Genomic DNA, 27,769 nt, shown 5'->3' on the forward strand with positions numbered 1-27,769 from the left:
CTCATCTGCAATTAATTTCTGTGTGCACTTTAGGAAAAGGACAGAAAACTGTTCTGGTAAAAGCAATTAATAACTGTATAAATAGCTCCTTGATGTACAGTCACACAGCAGGCATTAGTTGGACACGATATAGATGCAATCTGTGCATGAAGCTTGAAATGGTACACCTGAGATCAGGAAAAAAAAACAAAAAAAACAATCTGGCAACAGCTGCATCACATTTTACGACAGCAGATTCAAGGTGCAAAAGTCTGCTTTCAAGCCCTCTCTGAGCTTCCAAGTGCACCTTAGTGAGCTTTTCAGTCCTTCGGTAAGGATGCTGAATAAAGAAACAGGGCCTGTCAAGAAAATAGAAAGCTGCAATTTACTCCACTGTCCAAGGGGATCTCATTGTTTTATGTTCAGCTGTTTTATTGTTCCTTGATGCCAACTTCACTTTTTGCACAGATGAAATGTTTCTACAGAGTGAGAGAAACCTGTCTAGAAGTGCAAACTACTTACTGTTTCATGTATATTATTACAGTGGACCTGCATTTTGGGAACAGCCAGTGATTGGAGAATGAAAACCATGCAGAGCGGCCACCATGTTTGAGTTCTTATACTCTTTAAGGGGCAGATTTATATTCAAGATAGAGGTGAGATAAAGATTATAATGGAAGAACTGACTTATTTTATGAGAATATTCACTGACCTTTCAAATAGGCTTTCAGTGTAATTGATGTTGAATTAATGACATTTCCAGGTTCAGTTTTCTGTTAGTTCACCCCCATTGTACTTCATGACAAATGACTGCATTGAATAGGAAAATGGGAATCATTGTAAACGCTATGGAGCATTACATTAGGGCAAAATTACAGGATCACTCATCTCAACAGTTGTTTACAACGAGAATCATATATTCCTTAAGCGCTCCTTCAGATATTGCTGTTCATGCAGTTCCACATGAACCTGTATCATTATGATTGGAGAAATTACACGGTGGGAAGAAAATTACTGTGATGCACTGCAATAATAAAAAGACTCAGGCCAACAGTGAGCGTTAGAACTATCACGTTGTGGTTGATGTGTGAGATGCCATGTTACATAAAGCTTTTACAGAAGCAGAGCTTAGCTACCGTGTAAATCATCCAAACACTGTAGCGTGTGTCTGGGCTATACGCTTTGATTTAACGAGTTTAACCTCAGTGGACACAGTGCAAGAAGCAATATTTTCTATATTTTGCCAGTTCGCCTGCTGAGGACAATCCTGTGGCCTCCGATTAGAAGATGCTGTTAAACATCTCTTAACTTTAAGTTGTGTTGGATTGTGTGCTTGAATGGGAGAGTGAAGGCATGCTTCTTTATTTATTTATTTATTTTTTAGAATTAGTTTAGCATTGTGTCTAATTGCTGAGCTTAATAAACACTAACGAAACAGTAGAGAACAGGACTGAAAAACGTGGGTTATACTACAGGTCACAGTAGATAAAAAGGCAAATATTCCCCAAAGTCAAAAGCATGAATGTTCGTATTCCTGGCAATCTATCCCGTGTAAAATTATTTTAAGTATACCCTACTGTGAATTAATGCATTCCTCAGGGTTACTGTCTGACAATGGTCCAACTTTTTTCAAGTGTGTATGTGCTAAATGCTGCCCATTTCATTTTAAGCATGAGTTAGACATGATTATATTACACGGAGAAACCGCATCAGTGTTATCAGAAAATCCCCTCTCCCCCTGTGTAATAATAGGATCTGTCTGTTTTGAGCAGGGCTTCAATATGTGGTTTGGCCACATTTACAGAGTCAGCACATTCTGCCTCAGTACATCATTCCAGTGTAATTCCTCTGAAAAAAAGAAATTAAATGGAAAAATAGGCTTTTGCTCACTCATCCTTAAAACCCTTTCTTATACAGAATTGTAAGCACATTTTGTCTCTCATTACCACAGAAAACTCTGGTGAGGAAAAGTAAGAGAACAGGATGAAATGTTCAGAGTTGGTTTGGACTCGTGTCACCAGTTCGAGGAAGACAGGGGGACAGCTTGTTTGAGTGTGTTTTGATGTCCTCAGAGGATGGAAAAGTGTAAAAAGAAATCTCTCTGCTCATTATTTCTAATGGAGTAATCTAGAATTATCTAGAGAGTTTATGGAGGAAATAAGAATTTGAATTTGCCCTCAGTTACCATTAGGATCATTCAGGATTAAGAACTGCATTCAAGTAAGATTTAAGAGGAAAGTTTTACATTTTGGAAAATAAGCTTATGCGATTTCTCTCCTAGAGGTAAAGGAAGACTTTCACATTTAAGTGTTAGATATGAAGCTGGTGCCTGGAGACATTCGGTTTGGGTTGTCCCTTCTCCCTGCGTAGAAGCACAGCTAAGACTGGAAAAAACAATGACGACGATTACATCCAAACAGGAAGCGAATGGCCTTCTCATATGTTCATCAAAGTCAACCTCCTCGTGATGCGAGCTTTGTTTTTCATAAGACGTCACTTGGCTCCCTCTTTTGTTCACCTCACATTTACTACAGCTGCGAGAGGCCACCTAAAAGCAGAACATAACTGTGCCACACAAGTTATATTCTAATCTAACCTGAATTAAAAATCCCATATAAAGTATAAAGGTTACCGTGCGTGATCTTCATCTTGAAATCTGGGCGTGTTATGTTGTTTATCTTGTAGCCTGAGAAGTTGACATGCAGAACAGGCCTCAAGGGCCGCCCTGATTATCACCCAAGTAACCTTTCACACCCATATTTAACTATGCAGAGAGGAAGGAAATTATGCCTTCTGTCAGTTTTGAGTTCTAATTTGTCCCTCATTACCAGTCCCTTCACTGCCACACCCTGAGTATGCATCGAAGGTACGAACACAGATGTGCCTAATCGTGCTCCAAATGATGGCCCAGCCATCCTGAATTAAATGCTGCTGTGGAATTTTTAATTAAAATTGCCTGTCATGACTACGGTGAAATCACCTTCAATTTTAAAATAACACTGCTCCAGTTGCTCACAATCACAGACTTCCTCATCCCTTCCTCTATGGCACACATAAATCTCGCCTTTCATCAAGGCCATATGCTTGGGGCATACTTTCAAACCTGGTTCTTTGCCCTCATAAATTGTAGGCCAGCCCTTTCTTTCCTCGAAAATCTATGGGAGGCCCATAAAGCAAAACTTTTGATAAAGGAGCAAGACAGAAAGAAAAACATAAAGATGTTAGTGTCTGTCTGAGAACAAAGAACATCTGCCCTGATGGAAGCAGGCGGTCCCTTTTTATTGGGACGCATTGTGAGCTGTGGCAAAGCTTTAGTCGGAGGAAGTGATTCTGAACCATAAGTCTGTCTTTATGTATAGAGAAAGACCAAACCGGGGGGCTGGGGTTACGACGGGCTAGCAAACTGCCTGAGTGTTTTTAACAGGCTCAATAATGGACTGTGGTTGTCTTCACTAAGCATCTGTTGGACCTCATGTTTTATGGCTCCCCTCTTCATTGTGCTGCCGATCAAGCTTGGAGAGCAGAGGCAGACCTAATGTCTGTTTGTTTTATTTCCTCTTAGTGGAAATCCAAGTTTCACAAAAGTCATAACTCAGGTCTGTGGGGCTCTATGCAGCTGGCTCTGTCAATATAGTTCCATCAGTAGCATTATCAGTTTTTACTCCAAAATACAACAAGCCCTCCAACCTAGCAACGCCCACTGACTTTCACTAGTTGCATAGCAATAATGGTAACTTGGAGTCGTAATAAGACAACTACACAAACAACCCATTGAACAGTTTTGTGCAAAATGGTATCACAATGTGCAAATCTGTTGCACCAAGAACAACAACGGTTAGTTCTTTCAGCTGTATAGCGTATATTAATACCGTATATTTAAACTGCTCTCAAATGAAATAACTGTATAGTTATTATGGATTTTGTGTGATAACACTTTGTTTTGAACTTTTGATTGTTTATCTTACAGTTTCAGCAACAGTTTACAAACTTATAAACTTCCGCTTGCAGTTTAAGTTTATGTATTTTGTTTGACTTGCAGCTGCATGTTTGCTGCTCTTCGCCACAGGACTGAGTCCTCATGGAAATATTGTCTTATTTAATAAAAGAGCAGACATTTTTTTTGTCAGCAGCAGCAGCTGGGATAAATGTTTAATGTTTAATAGCTGATAGCGAATTAGAAAGGAAAAAAAAATCTCAATCACTGCACCTGTTGGTAACAGTTTATTGGCGGATTCTCTGAAAATCAGATCCTACACGACTGTAAGATTTTCCGGTCGCTTGTGATTCGGGACCGACACGACGGGGAGTGCAAAAAAAACAAACAAACATATAATAGCTGCAATGAATGACAAAATACCACTAAAATTTGGAGAACATACCTGAGATAATTTCCAGCGTCAGGTGAAGAGGAGCGGGGCGTGTTCGGCTGAGAGACCCGGATGTGACAGCAGGTACCTGAGTTTAAAGGCTCATTACGAGGTGTGAGTCTCTGAGCCGCCATATTGACTTTAGATATGGACGGAAACACATGATGGCCACACTTAGGACCGTCTCCGTCTGCAAACAGACCAGGGCCTCGGCCAAGACCGAACTTCAATGTTAGGTGAGTTGACCTCCTCATCAGAGACCCCGATGTTAGTGTTAAAATTCTAGGCTTAAACCTGAATCATAATTTTGCTTGTGAGGTTGCACAAAGTGCGATTTGCTGGATAAGTTGTTGTAGGTGTGTAAGTGTTCCCGTCAGTGTGGCATCTGGTCAGTCATGTTGACACCGTTATCCAGAGGCATCATTACCTCCGGTCAGATGGTACAATTACTGGTACCTCACCCTATAATAAATAAATACACCTTGCTTATATAAAAATACATAATTGTATACTGAGGAGATTAAAATATAAAAGCTTTCATGCCGTTCATCAAATGACATAGGCTCACATTTTATTAATTGAATACACAACATGTGGTGTTTTGTACTGTCTGTTTTTACTGTGCATTTCCTACATTGTCTTGCACTGCTTGGTGTGTACTGTGAGCTATGGGATACATAGACTTTCCCTGAGGGGATAAATAAAGTAACTGTCTATTCATCTGTTGGCCTTGAAATTGTAAATGACACACGCATGCTCTCTGCTGGACAAAACGCCAAGTTTCACGCAGAATGGCTGCAGTGCGCCGCCGGCGCAGCGGGGGGCGTTTCGGCGTTTCGATATTGTGTCGCCGCTGCGGTCAAAATAACCGACGAAGAAGAAGAAGGCTCCTCGGATGAGGAAAATGGCCGACGTTGAGATGGACATCACGTCCAGAAGAATGAATAATGGCAACGAACACGTGTAAGTGATTTTAATTTCTCATATGAATTTTGTAGTTGGAGGATCCGAGCACTTTGCGGACGCGAAATAAAGGGGGAACAATCGGGCAAGTTGGGAGTACGGAAGCTAAACTGAGCCGCATGTTTCACGTTGTTGCCGGGCTAGCTAAATTACATGCCATCGGCTGGCTAACATTATTAGCCCACCAGCTAACATCTCTGTAGCTCACCTAGATAAGTTTTGCAACACACACATCGCTCACATACCTCATCGGCACTGATTTGCATTAGCTGCCATAATATATAAGTGTCAGACTCCTTCCAAAGAAACAATTGTCTTTGACAAGCAACGACCCTGAAACTTAAGTTAGCGCGTTAGCTCCAAGTTTGCTAAGAACGGTTAGCATCTCCTAGCTAATGGTGTAAAAATCGTCTTGGCGGTCGATCCCGGGGGAAAAGCCAAACAAGTGTGGTGCACAAGATAAACAAAGCGGCCTCTTTGCTGCAGTAAGATGCGGATCCATCTCAAAATGTTTCAACCGATGAATTTCACGGCTCTGCTTTATCCTCCTGCAGTTTCTGGCTGAATTGAGGATATTACGTAACTGGGGCTTTTACCTTACATTACCCACTCCTGCCTTTTTGTGACAAATAACGTGTGCTTATGAACAATGGGTTGCTTTTACTGCGATAAGCCTGCTGAATGAAGGAAGTGCGGGCCACTGATCAACGTCGATAAATATTTGCACGGTGCTTAAGCAGGCGGGGTTTTCGTGCAGGAAGAGAACAGCAGTATGTTGTGGCTGTTCCATAAAGGACAGTAATTTTATGAGGTGTACTCATTGGTACATGCTGTTAAGGATAAAGGGGATTTCACCCCAGCATCCCGAGCAGGGGGATTTTCTCTGGTGATGTCATAACTGAATGGCGCCCCGGTTGCTATTGGTTACTCGTGTTGGCGGAGACAACAGATAGCTTCTCCTTGAGCTTTGTTTTTTTATTTTTTTAAAGACTGCAAAAAAGTCATACAGTCAGTGTTAAATGTTATACTTTTATCAACAAGTTGCAATGATTTTTGTTTTTGGCAAGAATAGATCGAAATAATTTCTCATCATTATTGGTGTGATGATTTGCTGCTTATCTGTGTTGTATCTAATGGCAAACTGAGTATGTGTGGATCTCTTATTAGACAAAACAATGACCCGATTGATGTAGTTGATTCATGAGCTCTTAAATATGTGTAAATCATCTGCTCGACATTTAAGACTGTTTTATGTTAAACAGGAAGCAAGATCTGGAAAGCCATGAAAGAAGTGGAAATGAGGACAGCGGTGACATGTCTGAAGAAGAGGAGGAGGAAGAGGTGAGGATGGACAAATACAGATCTAAATATGTTCACTTGCATGATGGCATGATTCTGATCATAGCTATGTTTGTTCAAATTAACTTTAAGCAGTCGAAAATGTTTTGGTTCCAAACCAATAGTCTCTTTGCACAATTCATGAGGACAGATACATTAAAAACGTGTGTATAAACAACACAATTCAAATTATACCCATGTATGCTGTTTACCTGCTCCATCTTTTTAAATAACACTTCTGTCCACTCTGCATCTGTTTATACAACCTGCAAATAGAACATTAAGCTATAAAACACAGATGGAATGATCACGTTTCCAAATTTTGGAATATTTAAATGACCCAAGCCCTGTCTAAACTTTCAAGCTTTTGTTTTGTCTCATCCTAGGAGGAAGCGGAAACTAATGGTGAGAAGACAGAGGAAGGTTCCAAACATCACAGCAGCAGTGGTAAACACAAGAGGAAAAAACACAAGCATCGTAGTAAGCACAAAAAACACAAACATGCCTTTGATGAGGACAAGGACCGCAAACGCAGACATCGTCATAAACATAGGAAACACAAACGCAAAGAGGGCTCCTCCCCCTCTGGTGCTGGCCTGTTTGGCTCCACGAGCCATAGAAAGGTTGAATCCTCTCCCTCCTCTGGAAATCCAAGTCTGGATGACAGGGCCTTGCTGGAGGATTTGGAGAAACAGAGGGCCCTGATCAAAGCTGAGCTGGACAGCCAGTTGATGGAGGGTAAGGTTCAGTCTGGCATGGGCTTGATCCTACAAGGTTATAATTCTGGATCAGAAGAAGATGGGGATGCTAGGGTAAGAAATGGAGAACAGCGTCAAAGAGGCAGCTCAGGGAAACCCATATCTCCCAGGGGGGGGAAAAGTGGGAAATCGAGACGGGACTCAACAGAAGGCAGTAAGTCAAGCTCCAAGCGTCGCAGTCGGAGTAAGTCTGTGGAGAAACCTGCAAAGGAGACTAAGCAGGACAAGGTGACCAAAAGCACCAAGGACACGGGTGTGAAGGACAAAGGTCGTGGCAGGAGCAGATCAAAGGACAGAAAGCATTCAGACAGCACTGATAAGTCCAAGGAAAGAAGAAAGTCCAACTCTCCCTCCAGCTGGAGAGCAGAGCAGAAAAGTAGCCGCACTGATAAACGTTCCTCCCCACAACGGGATGAAAGACCAAACCAAGATAGAACATCCCGACGGTCAAGATCACCTGCACGAGAACGACCAAGTCGCGCTGAAACTGACCGGGACAAGAGGCCAGCCAAATCTCCATCTAAGGATGCTTCTTCGGGGAAAGAGAACCGCTCCCCTCACAGACGACCACACAGCCCCCCCGCAAGGAAACGCAGTACTTCCCCTCGCCACAGAGATGCCCACCACTCCTCGGCCAGTGCCACAGAGAGGACGTCCAAACAGAACCACTCTCCATCCAGAACAAGGTCCTCACCGAGGAGAGTCCGCAGCCGCTCAACAGATATCAGGAGGAGGGACGCTGACAGACAGGACTCACCATTGAGGTTGGTGAAGTTTGTTTGACTTATATTTTCTACAATTTTCTTGACTGTGACAGATGAGTCAGTCTTGCAAATGAAAAATAGTTTTTTTTAGATGTAAAGATTTCAAATACAGGCAACTTAATACTACCATATCTATATTGGTAATATGTTCATCTGCGTGGTGTTATTGTTGAAAAGACCATGTGGCGTTTTCAGTGCAGCCTGTCAAATCCACCCCTTTCATTCTACAGGAAACGCATGCGGGCAGACGTGGGGCCAGGCAGAGACAGATCACGAGAGACCAGCCCCAGATCATCTTCTCGCCGTCGGATGAGTCGTTCACCTTTGAGACGGAGGTCCCCATCGCCACGACGACGTTCCCGTTCTTCCCCACGCAGACGGAGCAGGTCTCCACTGAGGCGCAGGTGACACTGCTTTTTAAAGTTATTTGTGACTGCTTGAAGATGATTTTTTTTTTCCCTCCATCATTGTTGTTTAGCCAATGCAAGTTTGTCTTATATTTTGTGCTTCCATTAGATAGGTTCTTCGTTCATCCCAGGGGGGAAATCTTAGACATCCAGTAGCTTATACATATACAAACATACACACAGGTACATACAATTAAGGGTAAGGAGTACGGAGCATGTGGCGTGATTAGGCCATAGATAAGGTGCTATGGTGAAGTATGTGCAGTGTTGGTAGTGCAAAGTAAACAGTACAAAGACATAGTTTCCCACTGGAATTTAACTTGCATGTCATTATAGTTGTTATTTAAGATTGTGGCATGACTTTTTGTTTTTCCAAAGTTTAAAAATTTACAATGTAGTAAATCTATCCCCTATCTGACATTCTTAAAGGTCTGGGGAGAGAGACAGATATGGTAGGCTCAGGCAATACCGACGCTCAATGTCCCGTGATCGAGAGAGGAGAAGGCGGCGCAGCAGAGATGAAGACAAGTTCAAGGGTAGCCTTTCAGAGGGCATGAAGGTTGACCAGGAATCATCAGAAGAAGAAGTGTGAGTGCAATTCTGTTTTTCTGCAGATGATCCATATGAGTTTTACATGTGAAAATAATGGCCTCACTGACAGAAAGCTAATAAAATAATTTATTCTGCCTTTTTATAGTCCTACTGTTACCTTGCTCAGTAAAGATGGATTAAGCTTGTTTGTTTTTGATGTCAGATTGCATTGAGAAAGGAAATTGTGATGTAGCCATATTTTATTTATTTTTTTTTTTTAAAGCTTTAATTTTGTTTGCAGGTTGGAAGACTTTGATGGTGAGGAGATAGATGAAGAAGCTCTCATTGAACAGCGCCGCCAGCAGCGCATGGCCATTGTCCAGGTCTGTGCACATCCAAACTGAGCTCCATGTTTTAATAGTTACCGCACAGTCCCAAAAGTTAAAGCTAAAAAGGTCGCAAAAGCTGGAAGTTGTTATTCTTTATACCCGACTGCCTGATTGAGATGTAGTCTCATGATCTCATTACTCCTTTCATTGCACAGAAATATAAGGTTGTGAATGAAGACACCAACATGGTGTCGGAGCCCAGCAGCCCACAGAGCAGCACACGCAGCCGCTCACCATCACCTGATGACATCCTGGAACGAGTAGCAGCAGACGTTAAGGAGTATGAACGCGAGAACCTCAATACCTTTGAGGCCAACATTAAAGCCAAGCACAACCTCATCGCCCAGGAGAAAGACGGTAATGTCCTGGTCAGAAATCTCATGTCTGTTGGCATACAAGGCCAACTGAATGAACCGTCACCTGTGTGCTCTCTGACCGCCCCTTTCCACATGCAATTAATTGCCCTTGACATATTATGACAAAATGGGAAGTAACTTCAATGAATGAACTGGAGCTGGTATGAACACAGATCAGTTATTGTAGTAAACAGTGAAGTGGTTCTTCCTGTTTGTCAGATTTTACTCCCCATATCCACTGGGCATCAAAAGAATATAACTTTTTTCCACCCATATCTTTGTTTACATCTCTTACAGTATTTTTTTCCTTTTTGTTCTTTTTTTTGAGAAGTAACTTGGTAAGGAAACTGAAAAGAAATGTATTTGAACAAATAAAGACGAAAAAGAGACTCATTGGCTTAATATCCCAGTTAAAATTTGAGTAGGATTAAGCCAAGCACAAAAGTGCTAATAATATGGTGCCTTTGGTAGGATGGTGTCAGCATGACCCAGGTAACTACAGAATATCAGAAGCTTCCCATTTCAGCTTCATCCGTTCCTTCAGCCTTTGAAATGTGCCTGTCGAAATTAAACGTGGTTCACTGCATCTGCTCCCGTCATCATTCAAGAACAGTCTTCTGTGAACATGAAGCTGCCCAGAAACTGAACAGCTAAAAACTCTACCAGGGATCACTTTGGGTAGCCCCTTAACAGTTTTTGGTTTTTATAGGGAGCAAAATGGATTTTCAGTGCTCCTGTAATGCAGTTTTCCCCTGTTCGATCATGATGAGGTCAGCAGATGTGGGGAAGGAATCCAAAGTTAAAAACTGATTGGTAGCATCTTTGGTCCTGCTGTTTTGATTCATAAAACCAAAACTGTAGCTCAGAATTACTATTTCTCTGCAGGATATGATTTGATTATTAGACACCTGAAAAGATTTGACATTGGCCAAAACAAAAAATAAGCGGCGGATTTTGAGTTAGAAATGTAGAGTCATGTGATGCAGGGATTTTAATTCTTTCTTTTTGTCATGTGTTCATTCAGTTGCTGGCTTGTAGTCCAAAGCCTGGGTGTCTCTGCCACCTGCAGCATGTTTTGATCTCTGCAGAGTATGTGAATCAAACACGTTCCAGATATTCTGTTTTATAACACAGTGGGCAACAAGTAATCCATCATGTGGTGTTTTAATGTTGTCCTTTTTGTTTCAGGAGCCAATCCAAAGAAGCCCTCAGCCCCCGACATGTTTACAGAGTCAGATGACATGTTTGCTGCTGACTTTGATGTAAGTGTTGAAATGTTGAACACTGTAAGGCAACTGAACATTACTTTCATAATGTTCCACTGTCTGACAACTGATGTGAACAATAGGAAACAGTTGAGCCACTCAGTTGATTTTCCTGCTATGTCTGCAGAGTGCCAGGATGAGAGCAGCAGGGGTAGGAAAGGACTTCAAGGAGAACCCCAACCTCAGGGACAACTGGACTGACGCTGAGGGGTACTACCGTGAGTGATTCCCTTCGAATTCTTAGATTTTGGAACGTGTCAGTCTGAGGGTTATAAAAAAAAAAAAACAACTCTTGAATATTTGTTTGCTCTCATAGCAACACGCCATCACAGCCTAGCAGTGTCTCCTGTTTAGACTTGTCCCTATGGTGGTTGCAGTTGTGAGTTAACTTTGTTGTAGCATTCTTTACTTTAATCAGACAAATCCATGAACCTGTGTGGGTATATTCTATGGTAACTTAGGGGTGAACATTGGAGAAACACTGGACAAGCGCTATGATGTGTACGGTTACACTGGCCAGGGTGTGTTCAGCAACGTCATCAGGGCCAGGGACACTGCAAGAGCAGGCCAGGAGGTGGCAGTCAAGATCATCCGAAATAATGAGCTCATGTGAGTGAACTGACAATTTTTCACTCACAAATATTTTAACATCCAAAGAAGTCCAGATACCTATTGATTAAAATTACATTTTCATCTTTTTTTTTTTTTTTTTTATGTGAACAGGCAGAAAACCGGTTTGAAAGAGTTAGAGTTCCTCAAGAAGCTGAATGACGCTGATCCAGATGACAAATTTCACTGCCTTCGCCTTTTCAGGCACTTCTACCACAAGCAGCATCTGTGTCTGGTATTTGAGCCTCTCAGGTACTGGAAAGAGAAAAGAAACTTTTTTTTTTTAATGCTCCTACTCGCCTCCACAACTGCCTGTAGCATGTGTGTTGGCTTCACTTGTGAATGACCTGCTGCATTCTGTATTTTGTAGCATGAATTTACGAGAGGTACTGAAGAAGTACGGTAAAGATGTTGGGCTCCATATCAAAGCCGTGCGCTCCTACAGCCAGCAGCTCTTTTTAGCTCTCAAGCTGCTCAAACGGTGCAACATCCTCCATGCTGACATCAAGCCAGACAACATCTTGGTACACTTTAAATACTCATTTTTCACAATCCAGCCAGAGCCTAGAATTCTGAAAATGGTTCGCCCTGACTTGTTTTTGTCTCTTTACAAGGTGAATGAGTCAAAGACCATTTTGAAGCTGTGCGACTTTGGTTCTGCATCCCATGTTGCTGACAATGACATCACACCGTACTTGGTCAGCAGATTTTATAGAGCTCCAGAAATCAGTGGGTTGCAATTATTTCTATAAGTCATCCATTATCGTTAATTTAAAATCTGACAGTGCTCACAGTGTCTTTCTGTCTCAGTCATAGGGAAGCCATATGACTATGGCATTGACATGTGGTCTGTGGGCTGCACTTTATATGAGCTTTACACTGGCAAAATCCTCTTCCCTGGATCTTCCAACAATCACATGATCAAACTTGCAATGGACCTCAAGGGCAAGATGCCCAATAAGGTAAAGTTACGTGGTCATTTTTTTGTTGTTTCCCTTCCTAGAGGGGAGAAATGATGTCCCATGCAACATTCAAGAATGGCTGATGCAATACCGTGTTGTTTCTCCCCCCCAGATGATCCGTAAAGGCTTGTTCAAAGACAAGCACTTTGATCAGAATTTAAACTTCCTGTATATTGAAGTAGACAAAGTAACAGAAAGGGTAAGCTGCTCTCTTCTGATAACAAGTTTAGATTATTATTTTACTGGTTTGAATAAATAATATGTACCTGGCATGTAAAAATTGGGTTTGGTAGTTGTTAGCGTTGTATGATGGCATGTCTCTATGCACCAACAGGAGAAGGTGACGGTGATGAGCACCATCAACCCCACCAAAGACCTGCTGGCAGACATGATAGGAGGCCAGCGACTGCCTGAGGACCAGAGGAAGAAGGTAATGCAGCTGAAGGACCTGCTGGATGGCACCCTGATGCTGGACCCAGCCAAACGTATCAGTATCAATCAGGCTCTGCAGCACCCCTTTATCCAGGAGAAGATTTAATTCGGAGCAGACAGAGAACCAACCACTAAACCAGCTCTGACAAGAAACTCTGCAGCAAGGCAGCCAACCCACAGACTTCTATTCAGAATGTCACAGGTTTTTGTTCTTCCTCAACATAATTTTGTTTATGGATACATAATTGTTTTATTGTAAATAGATCATCAAAACAGTAGCCATTATTGAAAAAAAATTTTTCTTTTTGAATTATCATTTGTAAACTTCCCCTCATACCTGGCGATGCAGTTATGGACGTTATTTTTAATTTAACTGGCATTCGAGCTACAGATGTTTAAAAGAAAACTATAATTCCTGTAAATACTGTGTCTCTTGCATTAACAATCTCGAGCAGCAGACAGTTGACTTTTGTCGTAGTTGCAGTCTAAATACATCAGTTTTTAACCACATTGCTCATTGTGGGGCAATGCATGCTTTTTGAATGTGCACCCTTTGTGCTCTAGATTTCTGTGGTGCAGGCCTGTGTAAATGCTCTGTATGTGCATCAGTGTCCCACATGTGACCCCCCCCCCCCCCCCCTCCTCCTTCCCCAACCAAGTTTCCAGGCCTTGAGGTCTGTGCTGAAGGAATAGATGCATATTATGTACTCCTTGAACAAGATTTATTTTTATTTTTTTTTTCCTCTTCAAAGCAGGTAGTCATTGTTTTTTGTTCGAGGACATTTCCATTTTTTCTTTTTCTTTAACCTTCCTCCCATCCAGCACTCTGGCTAGGTCTAGGCTCTTAAGGCTCTCACATTCAAGTGCCTCCTGTATGAGCCTAGTGTTTTTAAAACACCAAACAATGCTGGCCTATGGAAGCCACATCTGTACCCCGCCCCCCCCCCCCTCCCGCTGTTGTAAATAGTCCATAGTTACTGTCATTTCATGTATGATTTGGTTAGTTTTTTTTTTTTTTTGTTTGTTTTTTTTTCTCCCCCCCCCCATTAAGTGGTTAAAAAAACAATCTTGTGATTTCAATAAAGAATAGTTGTGGAAACGCTGCTGAAAGAGCACCTTCAATATAAGACAATTTTTTTTAGTAATAAAATGTTTCCTATTCTGTACCAAAACCCCTTTCTTCATTTTATCCCCAACATGTTGGCATGTTGTTTGTGCAGAAAGACAATTTTCACTGTCCCAAGAAGCACTCAGCTTTTGAACATTAGCAAGGTCCTCGTACTCATGGAAGGGTAGTCTGAAGATGGCAAGGGTGTGTTTGAAGGTGATATATATTTCTCGGGGGAAAATTGTTCTCGACTGAGATAGCGGCTGCCTTGGAGCATCAAATGTGAAAGTGCTGTCTCTTGGACCCAGTAGGAATAATTTTCAGGCTCTCATGCTCCCTCTGTAGCCAAAAGTCTAACTGCACCCTTCATTTCCGTTGCCTGATTGCACTTGTGTCGAGCTTCTAAAAAGCTTAATGGGAGACTCGCTTAGAAAAGGTTCCCATTTTACTCCATCTGTTAAGTTGGGGAATGATGCAAGATCTCTCTGTGCTTGCATGGAGCCTGCTAAAAGGACTTCTGATAGAAGCTGATGGGCTGTTAGCCTCTAAGGTGTCTGTAAGTACATGTGGACTGTAGAGGAATAACTGCTGGTAAAAAGGTGAATGTTAATGGGCAAGCATACTAAAACCTCCTGGCTTTAATCTCACCAGAGATGAGGGCATGCCTGTAACCAAACAAGGGATTCATATCCATGCAGGATGAAATTCACACACTGCCTCACACCCACCTTAAAATATAACTGTAGTTTCTTGTAATGATCAGAAGAGGGCATCACAAGCATTAGCTACTGTATAAAGCCACTACTGCACCGAAAATCAAAATTTTCAACTATTTTTGAAAAGGACTCACCTAAACTAACATCAGACTTTGTAGTTTTAATACAATCGAAACAATTTGATAGTTTAATTTCATAAGGTGACCGCAAAATTCTAAAACCAAAACATTTGTCTATCATCAAACCAGCATATAAAAAGGAAAAGAGACTTAAAATATAATTTCCATTTTTATTAAAACCATACAAACATTTGTTGTCAGTTACAAAAGAGCAAAGTGGCTCTTCTGGCGGAGGGGCAGCGCTGGGCACTTGAAGCTCCGCTCTGAGCCAGATCTATCTGGCCTCTACCCAGGGCCTGGGAATCCCTGCTTTCAAAGTCAGTTTTTTATTGGCCCCAGGATACTCCCCACTTCCTCTGCTAAACCTACAGAAAGAGTATTGTATTTACATATTATATATAAAAGCACAATAAATGTGAAAACTTAAAAAAAAAAAAAAAAAAAAAAATCAAAGAAAAGTAGAATGCATTTCGCAAATCTTAACTTTTCTGATATTCAGACTTTTCTCATATAAATGTTCTAGATTTTTTTAATAATTTTTCTGGTCTCACAAGACACTGTACATGTTTAACTTTTACCTTTTTTCATAATTCACAATGGAAGATTGGCAGTGATCTTTCTCTTTACCGACAGGCAGATACGTATAAGGCACATACCTCAATGTAATTTCCTTCTTTCAAAGGAAATGATTTCTACTTCTTTGAAAAAAAAAAAAAAAAAAAACACACCATCAATGCACAGCTAAAAAAAAAAAAGTAGTACCAAAGAACAGTAAAACAATTTGTACCTCATTGCTTTGATGCTGAATAAAAGGTAAACTACTCCATATTCTGTGCACAGTCACATATGACTGCAAGGCAATACTAACACTGCTGACAAAGTCACCGCAATACTCGATGGCAGTACACATTCTGAATTTAAGAGCTTTGGAGAAAACAATACAGATGAGTTCCTATAAAACAAAACATCAATTTACAGCACTTGTCGTCATGAGAGAAAAATTCCTGTGCTGTAGACCACTGACGGCCATTAAGACAGATTAAAACCATAAAGTACTCATATCAATTCATGTAAGCAAACACAAAGCATCTAATGGGACCTTTGATCATCAAGGAGAAAATGTTGATTTTCACATCAGCTCCAAACAACCGTGCAATCCAACATCAAAAAACAGATTATCACAAACAGAATATAAAAAACACTGTTATATACACTGAGTACCTTACCAGACTAACTAAATCAAGCCATTTAGATATCAAGTAGACGACTATCTACGGTGTCTTTAAGACTTGGATTTGTTGTCCATTTTTCTTTTTTGGACTTGATACCATCTTGACAAAAACACCACTTGGTAAAAGTTGGTAGAAGCACTGAAACATTTACAGATTCACAAAAGTAACATACAAACAAAAGACAACAAATGTAAATATACCACTTGTTAAAACCTATGATATATATAAAGTCATCATCGGGCCCGTTTAGCGATGGTTTTTTGCGACTTTGCACCAAGTTGGGACAGAGCGGCAGATACTTGGCACATGGGCGAGTCTATGTACTTATATAGACAGTGTTCATTTTATAACCTTAAATGCATGCATTTTGTTTTTTGTTTTTTTGTTTGTTTTGTTTGTTTGTTTTTTTATCAACAGTGTGTACAGCGAAAACAGTGACAATACACAGAATACTGTTTCAAAGATGTGAGCCTTTGCACACCATCACATAGTAATACAAAGAGAAGGGCTTCCAAAAAATAGCCTTCATTCCAGAAAAGGAATATAACTATTTAACTATACATAACTTTGACACATCCCATTTCTGTGTGGGATGACATTTTTACAAAATAAATGGGTTTGGCGACTGCCTGTTCCAGAACACTTTTAAGTACAGAATAAAGTTTTCATAATTGCCACTTTTGTCATAATCTTCACATACACCAGAGTTTTTCTCTTTCCTTTTTTTTTCCTAAGGGAGGAGAAAGCAGAGAGAGTGAGAGAGAGCCGCTACTGCATGATTGCCAAGAACTTACTCTCTTCAGCTAAAGTGGTGAGGAGAGAGCTCATGTCTCCGATGGCCATGTTGTTTAGACCAGGGGCCACATTGTGGAAGGTTGTGGATGCTCGAGGGGTGGTGAGGCGTGACGAGGTCCTGGACAGACCCTGGAAGATAGAGGGACTCAACACCCCTGAGACCAAGCTCCCCTGATCGTAGCCGTCCTCCAGCATGGCACCAAAGTCCAAACTTACCCCCTCATCTAATACACCGGGCACATTGCCATCCACTGTGCTGCTTACCTGGTCTGCACCAGGGGAGAGCAGAGCAACTGAGTTCCCATTGCCGCTGCCACCACTTTGCCCCACCGACTCAGCCATGGAGTCAAGCAAGCACTGGTCATCCAGGACCGGGAAGGTGGGGGCCTTACGATCTGCCAGCTCGTAAGAGAGGCAGTCACCAAAGCCCTGCTCTAAGTATCCGTGATCTGGGGCCTCCAGCTTTAGCACAGATACCTGATGTTCCAGGGAACAGTGGTCTCCATTCCTCTGCAGTTGAGGCTGCTGGTTGAGGCTACCCTGGATTTCACTGGCGCTCTCAGCACTGAGGTACTGCTGGCTTCTGGCCGAGTTCCTGTAACCATTAATCGGTGGGCGAGGGACATGGACCTGCCGGTTGTGATGAAGAGCAGTTCCCTGGGAGAGACCGGAGAGGTTGTCCATGGAGCCCCTGCTGTGGTTTAGGTTGTTCCCAACCTGGCAGCAGGTGCTGCTGTTGTGGTTCTGCTGGAAGTGGCTCTGTTTGGAGGCCTGCTGTTTGAAGCCCTGGGGAAGAGGCTCATCAATGATCTGTGAGAAGTAAGGCCTGCCAAAAGTGTTCGCTGAGATGTGACTTGTACCTCTCGTGTCCGTGCAGGAGTTAGACGATGTCTCTAACTTCACCCCAGTGTTGACACCACAAGCACTTTGAGAATGATTAGCTTGAGAACAACTGTTCGGAAAATCAAGGGACACTTGCTGCTGAACTACCATGTTTCCAAACCTGCCAAAAGGTGCAGGTATGGGTCCATGTTCTGTGCCCGACCACCGTCCACACTGTGGCTGGCGGTTTTGTTCTCTCTGAGGGGACCTGTCAGCGCTGCCAGAGCTCACCTCATTCCATTGGATGGGAAGCTTACTGGGACTTTTCCTCTCTGCTATCTGCTGCTGCTGGAGAATATGGGAGCCAGGGAAGACCAAATTCATCCCTGAAGCCTGCATCTGTTCCATCTCCTCCACAGATGGATGGGAGATGTCCCGTTGGCTAGAAGCTATTTGGTCCTCAACGTGCATGTAGGAGCCACCATCCACTTGAACCTGGGAGTGCAGATACTGTACAAGGTCATCCGGGAGCATATCCTCATCCCCAAGCAGCAGACCTGCCTCTCCATCGTCCTCCATGGCCAGGGCTTCTAAGGCGGCATGTTCGGCGATGCTATGAGCGTTCGGTGAGTGCTGCAGACCTCTCTGCAGGTTGCCTTCTGAGCGTGTGTAGTTTTGTAAGCTAAGATTGCGAGTTTCAGGTGTAGAATGATGAGACAGAGGTGGAAGAGGATGGAGGTTGTTAAGGCTGTTGAAGCGTTGCACCGAGGGCAGACTGCAAATATCAGGAGCCTGCGTTCGCACCGGGTCGCTGGCCCTTCGGTTCCCGTTCAGTGGCCCCTCACCAGGATAGAGGACTCTCCTCCTGTAACCTGCGTGTCCCATATACCCATTGGTATACCCGTTGGTGCCATCGCTGCAACGATGTGGCCTGATGAGGGGCGGCAAACAGTTGTTGCTTCCACTCTCATCCATCATGGCCATGCGAGTCTTCAAGCTCATGCGCTCCATGTTGGGCAAAGGTGTGGGAGGTGGGCCGCCTGTTGCTGCTGCGTACTTTGCTTTAAGGTGGTAGTGCTGTGCTGGGGTTAAATTGAGCATCCCCCGTGAACCCCCTCCTCCTCCCATGCCTACTCCTCCAACACCTCCACAGCCCCCACCTGAGAAGATCCCTCCACCCCCTCCTCCTGTCCCACCTCCATATTGGCTAGCCTCGCTGGACCGGCGGGAGGCATCAGTGGAGATGGGGTCATAAGAGTCGGTGGAGCTGAGGTTGTGGAGCCGGCGGTGGTGAGAGACTGCCATTGTGCCCTCACTTTGGGAAGCCTGGCTGGAGCGTCGGCTGGAGAAGCAGGGGGAGATGCCTGAGGAGCGTCGGCTGCTGCTCAGATAGGCCGAACTGGTGGCACTACCGCTGCTGTCACGCCGGTCTCGAAGCAAGTTGAGCACTGTTAGCTCTGTGCTGCCCAGCTCAGCATGAGCAGGTGGCTGAGGAGCAGACACTCCCCACTGCCTGCCCAGACAGGATCCTGGGGAGAAACACAGACAGAGAAACGGACATGAAGAACGTGCGAACATGGAGAGAAAGAACAAGGAAATCATGTGAAGAAATAGAGATTAGATGAGGACGAGGGGGGGGGGAAAGCCAAATAAGTTAAGTGCGGAGAGATCCCTGAAAACAGATGTTACCGAAGACAACTGGCAGCATTTGGCCATGAAATATTGTTACATGCTATTCTGTCTGATATGATGCACAGCTTGATATGGGTTTGATGCCATTTTCCAGCAGAAATACATTTTAAGCATCTGTTTTGCCTGAGTGCTTCAGCCCAAATAGGCCTGATGGAATCAGGGATAATTCACCTCTTCAAATGCGATTTCTACACACTTTTGTGGTGATGTGGATTTTGCGTACAGGTTTAACTGTAAAATTTCCAGCATGAGCTCCCCTTGTACCAAATAAGGCTAAAAGGGTCAAAGATTGCAGTAACCCAATTTACAAGCATTTGGAAAAAAAATCTTTCCTTTACACCGCTGAATCACAGATTAGTGGTTTTTCCAAACAAAATGAGACTGAAACGAAAGTTTAAAGAGTTTTCCTTACCCTTCCCCAGGATGTTGGGTAACATGGAACCTTTGGGGGGCGGTGTAGGGGACAGGGGCCCCAGCCTGGGCAGCGCTCCATTCACCTGCTTTAGCCGCTCCATCTTGATGTGCTCCATCCAGCGCAGTGGGCGGCCAACACTTCGCCTCGCCTGCAGGGTCAGCATGGCCGCAGTTGCCGTGGAGACCGTGGAGTCCATAATGGGGGCTGGCTCACCCTCGCACTCCTCCTCTGCCTCCTCTTCATTTTCCTCTTTCTCCTTGTCCTCCTCCAGCCCCTCCCCTGGCGAGCGTCCGGCGCTCACAGCAAGCTGGACTCCACTGCTGGGATAGGTGCTGACGGGGGACTGGTCACTGCTGCATGTAGACTGACCGCCAGGGCTTGGCTGAGACGTCTGATGGACACAGACCAGGAATGAAAGACAAGGCCGACAGAAGATCGGGAGAAAAAGAAAAGAAACACAAAAAGGCAGACGATTATTTTCACTTCACTAACACAAGGGAAATCATTTATGTCAACATGTAACAATCACACAATGTAATACTTTGAAGGATGCATTCCCTGTCGACAATGATTCATACACACATTTACAGACCTTTATGAAAAACTATTTGATTCATGTGTGGAAATGTAATCATCACAGTTTGTGCTGTTGACCAAACTAAGTATTATCTTTATCCTTTTAGACAAAAAAGAGGTGTCAGATGATCTTTGGAGCATTGTTCAGGCATGAGTAATGCCTCCTCCTGTGATCCAGTCAGGACACTCAACCAACCCCCCCAAAAAAAGCTAAAAACCCCTGTAAAAAAAGAAAGTCATGTTTTGGGCTGTTTTCACAGGATACGCAAATAGGCCCCTTATGAGACTGGCGTCTAGTGCCTAATTAGGTTGTTTACTGTATAACAGGAACTGCACTGAGGAATAATGGAATCACTTTTTTGGCATGAACTGTCAACAGCGTTTGGAGAGAAATCCCCCTGTTTCCTATTGAGTGAGTTTGGCTGCACTGCACAGTGGAGCCCTGGACAGCATCAGGCATAGTTTCAGCAGCTCACAGTTTGGCCGAGAGCAATGGCCACTGCTCAGAGGAACGCGACGTCTGCATGATGGGAGGAATAATCTTTTCATGAATGTGAGGGATGAGAGAAGCCTACGATGACAGCAAATCTGGTGTGCTTTGGCTTAAGGAGTCATGCAGGTGTAACGGGATGAGAAAAGTGGAACAGACAGTAAAACGATGGTTGAGAACGGAACAACTAGACTTCACAAATACGATGTGAAGGGACACCCGTCTCACCTGATTACCCACTGTCCTTAGAAAGAGAGAGAGAGGCATGCCGAAGCATTGAAAGGAAGAAAACATTTGTTCATTAGAAGACTTCACTGTTAAACGTTGCATCATTTCAATGTGAAACCAAAGGAAGCTGCAGTCAAGTATTAGAAACATGTTGAAGTAAAGTACAAAAGGAGCGCGAAGCTAAATGGATCTAAAACCCCGAATGAAGTCTTACCATTGGCTTCTCTGTCTTGATGGACTTCACCTGCAGACATTCATCTTGTTTTGAGGTAGCATGGTTGTACTCCCTTTGGTCTGTATAGCCACTCAGGGGCAGTTGCCCTGGCGACCTGCCCTGGCCATTGCCCCCTTGCTCCCGGGGCTGGGGCGGAGGGCGTGGGTAATCTCCACGCTGTTTCTTGGTGACATGTGCCTCCGGACCGTGTACCGTCTTCACATGCTTGCGTAGGGAGCTGGGGTCTGTGTACCGTTTGGTGCAACCCGGGATTTTGCACACATATGGTTTCTAAAAAGAAAAACAGATAAAACATGATTATCATGAAAAAGAGGGGAATTCAGAAGCATGCTGCGTGTATCTGTAAGACATTTTTTTTGTCAGTACCTCATTTGAATGTGTGCGATTCTGATGTTTCGCCCGATCGGATGCGTTGGAAAAGGCCTTGTTGCAGCCTTCGTGCTCACACACATATGGTTTCTCTCCGGTGTGGGAGCGCAAATGAGTCTTAAGGTTTTCCAGACGGGAGTAGGCCTTGGTACAGCCCTCAAACTGCAACAAAAGAAAGTAAAGGAAAAGGATGTTAGCAGGTTATGTGTGTTTAAAAAATAAAAAAGAAAAGAGAACTGCAGATAAATTAAGTCAAATGAGCAAATGGGAATATCCGTACCGTGCACTTGTGTGGTTTTTCCCCAGTGTGCCTGCGCATGTGGACCACCAGCATGTACTGCGCCTTGAAGGGCTTCTGTTCTCGAGAGCATTCCTCCCACCGACACACAAACTCCTTCTTTTCCCCGTGGATGTGGTCATTGTTGATGTGCTGGAAGAGACGATGAGACTGCGTTATAATAACCGTTTGCTTTGTGTGCATGAAAACAAAGTAAGAGCTGCTGCATTTCGGCTTTAAGTGATTTTATTGGTTTAAGGACATTTTTTTTTTTTTTTTGTCAGCAAAGAGACTGATATAATGATGTCTTTTCCATTTTCCATTTCTTTGCATGTGGTTCTTTTAATTTCTTCCATCTTATTCCTCTTAATTCTTTCCATCCTTTGCAGCCATTCTCCTTTTTCCTCCATCACTCAGTTGAATTCTACACAAAGACAGAAGACTTGGGAGTCTCAGAGTCCGACCTGTACAGGATTTTCAAATAAAACCCTGTCACTTCGCATCACATTGGGCCCTCGTCCCTTCGTGACAACTGCTGACAGTTATGCTGCAGTGGCAACTTCCAATCTAAGGCTTAGGAAGAAGGGGAGGTGAGAGGGTGGGAAATCAAAAGTTCAGTCAGGGCATCTGAAATGCAGGGGCTTTACATCTCCAGCCAAGCATTCTATCTGTGAGCACCACCTTTCTCTTGCTCCAGCCCTTTTACTCTCTTCTTTTCCCCCCATATTTCTCTCACTAACTGCCTTGTAAAAAAGCCTAAGTGGTGAATGTTACAGACGAATGAAGGAGAAAAAAAAAAAAAACCCCATGAAGACTAGATCCTCTGGGGATGAAGTCAACATCTGGCTCTCTTTCATAGACAACACTGTGTGGTGGCCTCTGAAGTGCCTTTCTGAGAGCAATTTAAACCCAGGGAGACAGACACAATATCCTGACCAAAAGAAACCGGTATTATTACATTCCTGAGCAGCTGAGAAGAGTATTTTTTAGCTTAGGGGTGAATGAAGAAAGCTGGATGGCAACAGGAGAGAAGGAAGGGAGATAAACAGAGACTTGACTTTGAATGTTCTTTAAATGTCTGGGGAAAACACGCTTTCTTTGAGCACTTACTCACAAAACCGTTGCTCTATAAAACATGCAAGACGAAAGCAAATAAAGTATCCTGGGTCAGTCCCCCTCAGGGCACTGCTCTGACAATGGCATCTTTGTACCTTCCTTGTGTCCTGCCCACTGGCCAGATCATGACCCCACATTGAACTATGACCATATCGTTCTCAAGAATTCAACTCATTTTTAATCATTTTTACGCGTTTTAACCCCCGAGGGTCTTCTACAGAAGCGAAGGGGGAGTGTCAAGAAATGAGTCAGCGCAGTAACAGCACAGTGCGACAGCAAAAACAAAGAGTGAGACTGACACTAATGTATCCGCAAAGAACCTCCATTATTCTCACTTGACATTTTTTTAATTTTAAAGTGACAAAACAAGACTAATTCCAGGGGAAATGATTGGGGACTGGATGACCACAGACGTTAGTGAAGTTTCCCAAAGATTGATCTCCTCCCCACCTCGGTCAGAGCCTGAGAAAACCTGACTCGTCTTCTCTTTTTCTTCCTCTCTGTGAGGGAATCCCTGTGGCAAGCGATCGGTCTGTAGTGAGCTGCGTTCAATATCCCCTGGCTGAGAGCGATGGGAGAACGCAGTGATGCTGGATCACGCCGGTGGCTGGCACCAACAAACACACGCGCGCGCACACACACACACTCACACCCTGTTTGTACAAATGAAGGAGGTCGTTGACGGGTGTGATGCATGAGCCTCCGAGCTGACAGAGTGGGGGGACAGACAGCACGGGGAGAAGGGCTGCCAAGAAACCTAATGGCATGATCTAATGGCAATTCTTATTGAATCAATAATCTCCATGCTGAGCAGACAGGCCCCGTTGGCCGGCTAAATCGACAAACAGGTGCTGATAGCGGCAGCACGGCAGGTTATTCATCTTCCCCCTGCCAGCTTATCGGCCAACAACTGTAAAAACGCCACCAAGATGGATTTAGGAGGGAGTCGTACGACAGGAAGCGCCGGCGACACGGACACAAGGGACACTGAAGCCATCTGTGACGTATGAGAGGTGCACACACACACACACACACACACACAGGTATGTAAACAGGTGTAAGCACTGTTTTCTTAATCCAGACCCCTGCTGCAAAAACATCCATAAACAGAAAAAGGATAAACTGCACTGAACATTTTATATACAAAAAAAATAAAAGCCTCTGATTTCAAATAATTTTCTATTCCTCTAAGCCAACGCTCTAACCCGCACATCTCTACACACATTACTGTAATACACACAATCCTATCTTTTTTGTGTTTGTTTTTGCTATTTCCCAGTATTTGCCCACTTCAGTATCCATCTCCATGTCTCCTTATCAAACTCTCTCTGGGACATAGCCCTCATGCATTAGAATGCAAGCGTGCATGAAAAGAGGGCCTGTTTACAAGGCAATTTCACTAAGCTGTGGGACCCGCAACACCGTTTAGCTTTATCAAACACTGCCTAATAAATCATATGCTCTTTTGTGATGTCAGTTGCTGAAGTGCTTTGTGTAAAGAGAGGGGAAAAAACAGCATGAAAAAGGCAAAGCAGGGAGGGAGGGAGTAAAAGGGGGAACGATTGAGTGAGTGAGGAAAGGAGGGTGGATGAGAGTGAGAGCGTGAGCGAGCAGGGGGCAGGGAGCTAGAACTGGCATGTGTAATTCAGCACAGTCTTTTCATCTTAGAGTAAGATACTCTAGACAGATAAGGAGCCTAATCCTTCTCCTGATCAAAAAAAATCTGCATTTTACCAATTAAAGGCCTGTGCCAGCAGCCAGAGAGGGGGGCTGCCTTCAGACTGCGCCCGTGTTTATCTCCCTCTAACACCGGGGAGGCGCACAGCAGACGCCTTAGCAAGGCTACACCCAGGGAGTAACGGCTGCTCACCTCCGAACAAGGACATCCCAACGCCAACTATTAAGATGACCTGGAACAGTGGTTAGACTGTGGTGGGTAGAAGAGGCCTGATGAGTTGTGAGAACACACACATGCAGACCACCAACCCTTTTGTGCGCACACGTACACAAAATCAGCTGCTTGAGAGTGACTTCCAATGACAGACAGGACAGAACCCGTTTTTCTGAAGTTTACAAACGGGAGAAGGCACAGCTCAAGAAAAGGCAAATTTCTTGTGGACAGTAAAGGAGTGGCCTTAAAATAAATGCATTTGAAACACAGAAAAGAAAATCAGTTTAAATGCTTTTGTCCCGATTCGTTCGACTGTCATGTGCCCATATATCCAACCGCTCTACGTTCACGTTTCACTGAGAAAAAAAAAAAAACAACCTTTGACCAACAGAGGACAGTACGGCTTACATTAGTTTTTTTCTATCATGCAACAGCAGTACAAATGCATGGCAGCCTTGCCAGTTTCTCCATGGTGAAGTATCAGTAATAGATCAACAAGAAAATAATAAAAGATTGTCGAGCAAGGCCATATTAGGGAATTATGGCAGTGCGGGGTTGGCATCTCTGGCGACAAAACCCGAGCGAAAAAAGCCCACTTCAGAAGAGAGACATTAAAGAAGCCACCAGGCCTTATCTTTAAAAGTGCTCCCTCCAAGGGGAAAGAGGGGAGGGAGAGAAAATGAAAGAGAAAATGAGAGAGAGAGGGAGAGGTTTATGCCCAGAAATGGGGAGGCACAAGAATGTGGAGCTGAGTGGAGAGGGAGATGGAGAGGTATATAGAGTTGAAATGTAATAAATGAAATAAATACAGCAAAAACTAAAATTGACACCCGCTTCGCTTTTGCTGACTGGGTAGGCCCGATAAGTGAGCTAAATTGCATAGATCTGATGTTTATCTTATCGGCTGCACCGAGAACGCTTAAACGCGGAGGATAAAGAAGCGCTGTGGCATGTCATGGTGAGAGCATGTTTGAGAGTGTAAAAATATGCATCAACAGCACGGCAGGAGAGCTTTTCAACAAGGTGGAAAGCGATGAGGGTGGTGTGAAGGCTTAATTCTAAAATTAGGCCAACCACAAAGGAAGTGGGATATTAGAATCAGTGCCGTCGCCACTTTAAATACTTCAAACGGCTTCTTTACAAAAAAAAAAAAAAAGACTTTTAAGACTGCTACTGCTAAGAACGAATCCATGTTTAAACTTTGTATAAAAGCTGCTGGTGAAAACGGTTCCAACCAAGGAGACGCTGGAGTATTTCTCCTCATCATGTTTTTTTCCCCAAAGCCATTTCAGAAGACAAGTACAGGGGGAAGGGACGCGCCATTGTTTGGATATATGGAAATTCCCCCCACCCCCAAACCCCTCCCAGTGTGAGAATAGAGCCACTGTGGTCCAAATACTGTACTTATCCTATTACTGAGGGGGGTGGGGGTGCAGAGAGATAAGAGCATTTTCCCGTCCGCTCTGCTGAATTAGAGGGCAGGGATTCTGTAGGCGAAGACTTTTATTGGCATCTCTCTGCACATCTGCATGTGCATAGAGAATGAGAAATAAAATGCAATATCAGAAAGTCAAATGCTGGAATAAAAAAAAAAAAAAAAAGCAATTCCAAGATGTGAAAAAATGGAAAACTAATAAGGATTTTGTTGGTGGTTGTCAACACGGCAATCTGATAATGAGTGCAGCTTGGCAAGGTTAGGCTGGCTAGTGTGTGTGGAGGAATGAGAGGACACTGCTTTGTCTGGATGGCCACCTGGTGTGACTACAGTACGGGGGAGGATGTGCTCTATTAAGAAGCCATCCTCGCCCTCCTCACAACACCACAACTCATCCCGCCCCCTGAAACAGCGGCAAAAAGTTGTCAAGAGCCTCAACCTTTGAGCCGAGCCCTTCAAACACGGGAGGCAGCCCATTCCGCGCTGAGGATATCAATTATAGATAGGGGTTACCACCGCAGCTGAGGATTGCAATGTCAAGACGGCAAATAGACAGCTGTGGAGAGCTGAGGATCTTTCTATCTGATGTGTGCTGATGTGTGTCTGGTGTGCGTGTTTGTGTGCAGGCCCGCAGCATCTCTTGTTAGCAGCATCATATTGGTGTATTTTTCACCATTTCTCAAAACTTCAGCCCACTCGCTCTCTCTCTCTCTCTCTTTCCCTCTGCCGAGCAGTTCACAGGCCGCGTGAGAGCAGCAGAGCTAATAGCATCAGTGTAAGTAGCCAGAGCGGGCCAGAGGCGAGGAGGAGGAGGGGGACGCGACCATAATGTCATTAATATTTAGCTTAACAGTGAACCCGCGGGCGCAACATGATGAGAGCCATCCATCTCCCCGGCTGTGTGAGAGTTCTGATAACAGACAGGAGGAGGGCCAGTGCAGTGCAGCCCACAAAGCTCACATCCTGACTCTGGGAGGCTTAACCCACCAAATCAGTTAGCGGAGTTCAGCTGTGAGATGTGCTCTCCAGCTTTTGAGCCCATTACCGCCGTCTCTGGATCCAATCAGGCATCCAGCGCCGGTATCGGTCGACGCCTGCAGCTCTGACTCCGCTGCAGGCTGCTGCCGCTGCTG

General features: G+C 43.9%; 2 protein-coding genes across 2 annotated transcripts in view; one reads left to right on the top strand and one right to left on the bottom strand.

Moving 5' to 3' along the window:
• The first annotated feature begins 5,234 nt into the window (after positions 1–5,234).
• Positions 5,235–14,261, top strand: prpf4bb (pre-mRNA processing factor 4Bb). The gene is made up of 16 exons (XM_029528973.1): positions 5,235–5,309; positions 6,572–6,650; positions 7,034–8,169; positions 8,400–8,573; positions 9,006–9,164; positions 9,409–9,490; positions 9,652–9,853; positions 11,041–11,114; positions 11,245–11,335; positions 11,579–11,726; positions 11,841–11,978; positions 12,097–12,250; positions 12,341–12,455; positions 12,537–12,688; positions 12,801–12,887; positions 13,023–14,261. The coding sequence occupies exons 1-16, from the start codon at positions 5,242–5,244 to the stop codon at positions 13,224–13,226; spliced, it is 3,063 nt and encodes a 1,020-aa protein (XP_029384833.1). The 5' UTR covers positions 5,235–5,241; the 3' UTR covers positions 13,227–14,261.
• A 964-nt stretch (positions 14,262–15,225) lies between these two features.
• gli3 (GLI family zinc finger 3) overlaps positions 15,226–27,769 on the bottom strand; it is an 87,903-nt gene continuing 75,359 nt past the window's right edge. The window contains exons 11-15 of the mRNA XM_029528998.1: positions 22,198–22,347; positions 21,915–22,079; positions 21,528–21,818; positions 20,017–20,410; positions 15,226–19,441 (exon numbers count right to left, since the gene is read on the bottom strand). Of these exons, the coding sequence (XP_029384858.1) occupies positions 17,064–19,441; positions 20,017–20,410; positions 21,528–21,818; positions 21,915–22,079; positions 22,198–22,347 (3,378 nt within the window). The 3' untranslated portion in view covers positions 15,226–17,063. The remainder of the gene's footprint in view (positions 19,442–20,016; positions 20,411–21,527; positions 21,819–21,914; positions 22,080–22,197; positions 22,348–27,769) is intronic.

Source organism: Echeneis naucrates, chromosome 20 (genome assembly GCF_900963305.1).
Source record: "Echeneis naucrates chromosome 20, fEcheNa1.1, whole genome shotgun sequence".
In the NCBI taxonomy this organism is placed as follows: Eukaryota; Metazoa; Chordata; class Actinopteri; order Carangiformes; family Echeneidae; genus Echeneis; species Echeneis naucrates.

Bases quoted from the DNA above. Each gene is read 5' to 3' on its own strand.
- prpf4bb (XM_029528973.1), top strand. From the start codon at position 5,242: ATGAGGAAAATGGCCGACGTTGAGATGGACATCACGTCCAGAAGAATG. The intron at 5,310-6,571 runs GTAAGTGATTTT...TATGTTAAACAG, and splicing joins AATAATGGCAACGAACACGT to GAAGCAAGATCTGGAAAGCC. The intron at 8,574-9,005 runs GTGACACTGCTT...ACATTCTTAAAG, and splicing joins AGGTCTCCACTGAGGCGCAG to GTCTGGGGAGAGAGACAGAT.